At 51.5% G+C, this 7,584-nt stretch overlaps 1 protein-coding gene across 3 annotated transcripts in view; it reads right to left on the bottom strand.

The window, feature by feature from the left end:
• NID1 (nidogen 1) overlaps nucleotides 1-5,839 on the bottom strand; it is a 95,359-nt gene extending 89,520 nt beyond the window's left edge. For 2 of the 3 annotated variants that reach the window (XM_032608237.1, XM_032608236.1), the window contains exon 1: nucleotides 5,488-5,838. In XM_032608237.1, coding sequence (XP_032464128.1) covers nucleotides 5,488-5,712 — 225 coding nt within the window. In that variant the 5' untranslated portion in view covers nucleotides 5,713-5,838. Of the gene's footprint in view, nucleotides 1-5,487 lie in introns of all 3 variants that reach the window. The other variant, XM_032608238.1, reaches the window with a different exon arrangement.
• Between the last annotated feature and the right edge of the window lie 1,745 nt (nucleotides 5,840-7,584).

Raw genomic sequence — 7,584 nt, forward strand, 5'->3', positions numbered from 1 at the left:
GATGAGGAGATGCATCAGGAGAGCAGTATACAATCTTTTTGCTTCCAAGGATATCCTTTTATTATTTTTTCATAGCCATAAAGAATTTTATTTCCCAAACTGAACTTATTAAACAATAACTAATTCATTTCTCCATGTTTATGAATCAAGACATGAATAACATCATATGTAATCAAATCATGTACTAGATTTAAACACTGGCCCACTCCCCTCTCGTTACCCAGGATGGGGTCCAAAGAATGACTGGTTTCATCACTGGGACTGTGCTGATTTACAAATAAAGAGATTACTCCACGTGGAGAATCAGATCTTATCATGCAATGGCCCACAGGATCAAGTTAGGAAACCAAGATGGCCCCTCGTTCCACCATGGAATATTCCCCAGCAATACCCTCTGCTCTCAAATTAAGGCAGAGGCATACGATGTCTAGATACCATCAAATCAGCAGCTCTTGAACATTTTGGTCTCAGGATCCCTTTATATTCTTAAAAATTATTAAAGAACCCCTAGAATCTCATGTTTATATAGGTTATATTGATCAATACTTATCATACAAGAAATTAAAATTGAGAAAAATTTAAGTATTTATAATACTTAAATAATAATGAACTCATTACATGTTAACATAATTTTAAAGAAAATAAAACCCAAAAGTACCTAGGGAGAGAAGTGTCATTGTTGTACATTTGTGCAAATCAATTTGATGTCTGGCTTAATGGAAGATAGCTGGATTCTCCTACCTTCTACACTCAATCTGTTGTGATAAATATCACAACACATGTAGATATCACATATCCTGTAGCCTCTAGTGAGCTCCACTATATACACATGAGAGCATGGGAGTATAAAAAGCAAACAACGTTTTCCTATTACCAGGAAAAGAGTTTTGACCTTGTGAATTTCTTGAAAAAGTCTCCAGGACGCCCAGGAGTCCCCAGACCGCACTGTTAAAACTGATGAGTTGGGTCATCACTAATCGTACCCTTTCCAAGGGCTCCAAACCCAGCTCTCAGCTTGTTCCCTGCTTTCCTACTTCCCCTCGTAAACCAGTGTCAAGGCTTCCATTCACCTTCCAACCTAACTGCTCTTTTGAAGGTCTACAAGCTCCAGGGCATCTCCATGTTCTGGTCCCCTTGTTGGTCTCTAACACCACCGAGTCAAACCTGGACTAATGCCTTTTCACTCAAGTCAGCTCTGCCAACCATCTCATCATTCGCTCCCGCCTCAAGATCAAGAACCTCTCCCTCCCTGCCTTCTCCTCCGCATTCCATGTGTGACTGGTCAGAAATCTTGCTGATGCATCCATCTTAGATCAACTCAGGTTCACCGGCTCCTCTCCTTGCCCCATTCCTGTACGCTCTAATTCCTGCATATCTGATAAATCAGTAACTTATGGGACTGGTTTTCCTGCTCCCAAACTCTTCTTGTCCATTTGTTCATGCTGTCTTGCAAACCACTGCCAGACTTATCTTACTAAAGACGGGCATGCCTTGTGACCAGCTACAGACAGTATAACCCAGCAACCACTAACCTTCCAGGAGCCGTCTTTCATGACCCTCCATGTAATGTATTGCGTCGTTTGGCTCCACATCTTCAGCTCTCCCTGTATCCATGCCTGTTACCACCACAGCGCGGCGGGGGGGGGGGGGGGGGGGGAATGACCTTGCCTCACCCATTGACCCTGGGCTCAGCCATGAGACTTGCTTTAGTCCCTGAGATGTTAGGAGGCATGACCCAAGGGAAGGCTTGGAAAAGCACTATGCATTTCCACTTACTCTTTTATGCTTCTGACATCTCCATGAAAAAGGACATGCTTAAGCTGGCCCTCTGAAGCAGCACCATCCAATAGAATCTTTAGTGGTGATGGATACATTCAACAGCAGCGTTGTCCAATCTAGTGGCCACTAGCCACTAGTGAGGGTGTTGAACATTTGAAATGTGGCTAGTGTGACTCAAAAGCTGAAATTTTAATATTATTTCATTTTAATTAATTTAAAATAGCTATACATGGCTAATGACCGTATTAGGCAAAACAGCTGTGGAGGTTGAGACACCTCCCTCCCCCACCACCTCCAGAGCAGAACCAGATCATCCCAGTTGCTCCTGCTGAAGCCACCTTAAATCAGCCCACCACCTGCAGATTCCAGATACATGAGCAACAAGTGCTTATAGTTATATGCCACTGACGTTTTTGTGGCTGTTTGTTACACAGCAAGAGCTAACTGATACATTTATCCCCTGACGCCACTGCCTATCCCAGACTGAACCCTCCTATGCCCACAAAAACACTCTGCTCCAGTGGGGTCATATTCCTCACTTTCCCAGCATATGCCAAGCTTGTTCCCATCCTCATGCATTTACCCCTGCAGTACCTCCCACCATGAATGGCCTCTCCATTTCCCCCTCCGCCTACTGAAAATGGACCTGTCTTTCAAGTCTTAAATGTAACCTCCTCTGTAAAATCTTTCCTCATTACTCTAACTCACAGCACTCCCTTGGGTCCATCACATGTTTTAGGTCTGATGCTTGAAAGCATTATGAGTCAGACACAGATTTGGGCTGAAATCCTACTTTGGTCTTTTTTTTGGTTTTTGGGGGGTTTTTTTTTGCGGTACGCGGGCCTCTCACTGTTGTGGCCTCTCCCGTTGCGGAGCACAGGCTCCGGACGCGCAGGCTCAGCGGCCATGGCTCACGGGCCCAGCCGCTCCGTGGCATGTGGGATCCTCCCGGACCGGGGTACGAACCCGTGTCCCCTGCATCGGCAGGAGGACTCTCAACCACTGCGCCACCAGGGAAGCCCTAGTTTGGGTATTTTTAACTGATGCGATGGCCTTGGGTAATTACTAATTATTGTTATTATTTCTTCATCCGAAGAAAAGGGGGCACGGTGTTTTGAGGATTAAATAATATAAAACTAGCAAGTTCCTGACACATGTAGATATACTCATCCAATAATCACTTTCCTTCTCAGTGGGTTTCCTTTGATTTTCTTAATCTAATGCCCAGAACAGTACAGACCATCTAGTTCATGCTCACACTTCCTGTCAATTCACCCTTTCACTCAGGGCCATGTGAGGGTTTCCATCAGCTCAAAACAGCATCTACAAAACTACAAATAGTGGCGGGTGCTGTGATGTGGCACCAGATCCTCATTCAGCTCCTGGGAATGCAGTCCTCGGCCCTCCTCTTCGATAACTGCCTCTGTGGAAAAAACTGCCTCACCCGAGGGTCACACCCGGGTCCAGGGCAGCCCTTATGGAATCACTGATCACTGTAAGGACATGGAGGTCCATCCCTCTCAGGAGACTTGAGAGAGCTCTGAAAGGCCATCCCACCCCCAGAGCTCCCAGGGGACTGGCTGGATGCCCTTGCTGGCCTGCATGCACTGCAGCTCCACTACTCCGCTCAATCTTTCTTCACTGCCCTCCCTTCTACAATTGTGGATCTGCGAAGCTCACCTTAATGAAATAACCTACCTGCTAATCTCCATCTCAGAGTCCTTCCTGGGAACCCAACCTGAAGCACAGAAATAAGATGCAAAGAGAGCTCTGGGAGTCTTTCTCACTGAAATGCAGATTAAAAACCCGGATTGGCTCAGAAGGTGTGGACTGACAGGAATCACTTTTTTTTTTTTTTTTTTTTTTGCGGTATGCGGGCCTCTCACTGCTGTGGCCTCTCCCGTTGCGGAGCACAGGCTCCGGACGCGCAGGCTCAGCGGCCATGGCTCACGGGCCCAGCCACTCCACGGCATGTGGGATCTTCCCGGACCGGGGCACGAACCCGTGTCCCCTGCATCGGCAGGTGGACTCTCAACCACTGCGCCACCAGGGAAGCCCCAGGAATCACTTTTTAGCAATCGATTTTCTAGGTCTTTAGAACGTAATGTGGTTAGTCTGATGCCACGAGTAAAGAAGGGCGGAGGGCCCTAATTTAACATAGGGGTTCATGAATAGAATTCAGTGGGTCTGTTAAGCTAGAGAGAAAAAGAAATTTCATTTTAATTTTCAGTAACCCGTAACTGGTATTTAGCATTTCCTTCCATTATAAATGTAGGCAACAAAACACAGTAGTGTTTAGCACTTAATGACCTTGCCACTAACAGAAGTCACAGATATTCTCCTATCACATTATAGTCACAGTAGGTGTCTCTGAATATTGTTTACAGTCCCCATGACCTTGAAAGTTCCGGCATTAGCTGATCGTACACTGGATCCACTGTTACACCTTGCTATTTAATACGGTTTAGAAGGAAAAAACCGCATATATTACTTAATACAATTTAAAAAAATATTTAACTCATTTTTTCAACAGAATTGATCTCCTTGGCAATCCTGTGGATTTCATCTTATGCATTTTAAAAACCTAAGACAGGGTTTTACAGGCTACAGCAGACCGTGCAAGGAGGTCAGGGCAGTCCAACCAACAAGGGGACACCCTCTGTCGGTGGAGACTTCGAGGACTCATTCTTTTTGGGCAAAGCCGACAAGCTCCACGTGGGTGCCTGTACCGGGCGAGATCTGCCCCGGCCAGAAGACGAGCACAGCCATTTCACCGGCAGGACAAGCTCCAGCCGCTGATGGCGTTGTTCCCTCCACTTCTGGAATGCACACAGCTTTATATGAAATCCACATGGTGCGCGGCGGCGGCAGGCGGGCGGCACGAAAGGACTTTACCAAGTTGACAGCGTCCCCGAGCCCGGCCAGTTCAGAGAAGGATCCAGAGAGCGAAAGGTCCCTGTCCCGCTCCCCATCTGGCCCGCCCTCCCCCCGCCCCCCATGGTGACAGTGCTCGGCTACAGGAAATTGGATCACCGGGGCGCCCTTTCCAGCCCGTAACTCTGGACTGAGAGCAGAATCATTGCCAAGGCATATCCGGAGTCCACACACACAAATGCAGGGGCTGTCGGCTACATTCCCGGGGCGGCCGAGCCCGGTTGGCGGTCTTTTCCTGCCCCGGCACCTACGGCAGTCGCAGGGCCCGCGCGCCGGCTGCAACCCAGCTCTGGCCTTTTGCCCCGCGCCCGCGCCTGGTCCCAACCGCACCGGGTCCTGTCCCCAAAAGGCAGGGGACAATGGCGAGACGCGGACCGACTTCTCGGAGGTGATGCGGTCCACAGCCGCCGGGGTGGAAACGCCGCCCGGGTCCCGGGGTCCGGGGTCGCGGTGTCCCGGAGTCGGGCAGGGCGCGCGCAGGGCGGCGCAGACGGGACGAGCTCCCCAGACCCGAGTGCACCTCGGACGACAGTGACCAGGCGGCGAGGAGGTGTCGGCGGGCCGGGCGGAGGCGGGAGCCCCCTTGGGCTTGGAGACCGAGCGCCGCACCCCGCGCCCCGGTGGCCTGCGGGTCTAGGTCCCCGCCCACGACGCTCACGTCCGTCCGGCTCCGCGGGCGCCCCCGGCCCGCCCGGGCCTTCCTTCCGACGCCGCGTCAGCCCCCCGCGCCCTCCCAGACAACTGCCCCCATCTCCCGCCCGGGGTCGCACTCACGTAGACCGAGTTGAGGTCGGATTTGTCGAAGAAGCGGAGCGCAGTGCTCAGCTCCAGGGCTGGGGAGACGCGGTCGTCCCCGGCCTCCAGCTCCAGGTCCCCCTGCCCGGGGCCGAAGGGAAAGAGCTCCTGGCGGCTCAGGCAGCCCCCGGGCCCCGCCAGCAGCAGCTGCAGTAGCAGCGCCCGCGTCCACGAAGCTCCGCTCCGGCGGACCGCGGCCAACATGTTCCCGGACTGCCGTCCCGCAAACCGAGGGGCTCTGCGGCCGGAGGCTGAGGAAGGCGGAGATGTAACCGGACGCCCCTCGGCAGCCCCTCAGCGTATCCCGCCTCCCGAGGTTCCCACCCCGGGAAACAGGGGAGGGAACCGAGGGAAGATGGGGAGGGCCCCGCCCCGTCCACAGGGCGCGCCGCGGAGGCTGCCCAATGGCCGCGAGGGGGAGGGCGAGGGGCGACACCTAATCCCCCAGCCGTTCTGCCCGGGTAGCCCTCCTTCCCCGCGGGGTGATGGTCGCTGGTGGCCGCTATTCCCGAAACCAGCCCAGTTCCCACCGAACGGCCCCTCCGGGAGTAAGAGCAGAGGGCCGGGCTCTGCACCATTATCCTCGGCCCAGGGCTAAGTCGTGGAGATCGGGCGACGCGGAAATGCCCTGGATTCGGGGACACAGTCCACCCCAACACTGCTTGGTGGCGTCCGGAGGTCGGACATGGTCAGACTGGTAGGAAGAGGGAGGAGTAGGTGCTGAGGATCAGCAAGAAGGGATCGGGCCAGGAGCATGGCCATTTACTCATCCCTCCATTCTTTCAGCTTTATTGAGTGTGGGAGCCTATGCTTGGTAATGGGAACTTCGGCCAGAAGTCGGGTCCAACCCCCAAAGTCATGAGTGTATAACAGTGTTAGGCGGGGTGGAGTCCCCAAGTGATAAAGGACATCGGGAATGGAATAGCTGGTCAAGGACAGCATCTTTGGGGATATGGAAATGAAACCAGGTCTTCCGGAAGGCATAGAATTTCACCAGGGGGCTGCAGGAGGAACTTTCTAGAAGCTGGAGGGCTGAGCTGTGGGTGGATTCAAGGTGCCATCCCCCGGTGGAGAATTCGGGAAAGGAATTCCCGAATTCCAGTTCGAAGTAAGTTTAATACTAAACCTAGGAATTTGAACTCGCTCTAACCCTCACAGGAGAACTATTGAGAGTTCTTGACAAAGGGAGATAAGCGACATAAGTGGTATCCGAAATAATCCGTTGGTCATTAATTTGGCACTAGTTTGAAAGAAGAGACACAGAGGTCATCAGAGGATCGCTGAAAGAAAAAAAAAAATAGGGATGAGGAAAGAAAAGTGGAAACCGAGAAGAAATGAATCTAAAAGGCATTACAGTGAAAGAAGGAATAAGACCTGATTATAAATTTGATATGGGGGATGGGGGGAGAGGAGAAGAGTTTAAATTGGGTGGAAGGTTTTGAGCCTGGAGGATTGCAAAACATGTGTTGCCTTTTGAAATCAGGAAATGGGAGCTGGGAAGTTGGGAGTTGGGTATGTGTTTGATGTCAGACCTGTTAACCTGGAGGGGTCAACAGGGTATCCCCCATTGCCTGTTGCCCACTAAAATTAAGGACCTGGCACCCAGTTTGGGAGAATTCTCCCAATAAACAGCAAGTTCTGTATAATGTTTAAGGAGCATGAGTCCAGTAGAAAATATGAAGAAAAAGCCAACGAAATACACCATCGTTTTGCAATCACAATACCCCTAGGAGACAGAAACCATCCCCACTTTACAGAAGAGAGACAGGGACCCAGAGAGGTTTAAATCACTTTGCTAAGGTCACACAGCTGCAAGCCTGCCCGGGACCCAGGGTGGTCTGGTTCCCCCTTCACCACTACACCAAGTAGAGTCATTATTGCTACATTTGTTTCTCTTGATGTTAAAGAGCACCTAACGCTGCCTGCCTGCAGTCTGCTGCCAGATCCAGCGGCTTTTCTTTCAGTTCCCTCCCAGAATTGCAGCGCCCGGAGCCTGAAGCCTCCGTCCTGCCCCAGAAGGACTTCCTGCTCTACCCCATGCCATCCGTAGCCTCAGCTGCTGCACCGCCCGTCTCT

Source organism: Phocoena sinus, chromosome 16 (genome assembly GCF_008692025.1).
Source record: "Phocoena sinus isolate mPhoSin1 chromosome 16, mPhoSin1.pri, whole genome shotgun sequence".
In the NCBI taxonomy this organism is placed as follows: domain Eukaryota; kingdom Metazoa; phylum Chordata; class Mammalia; order Artiodactyla; family Phocoenidae; genus Phocoena; species Phocoena sinus.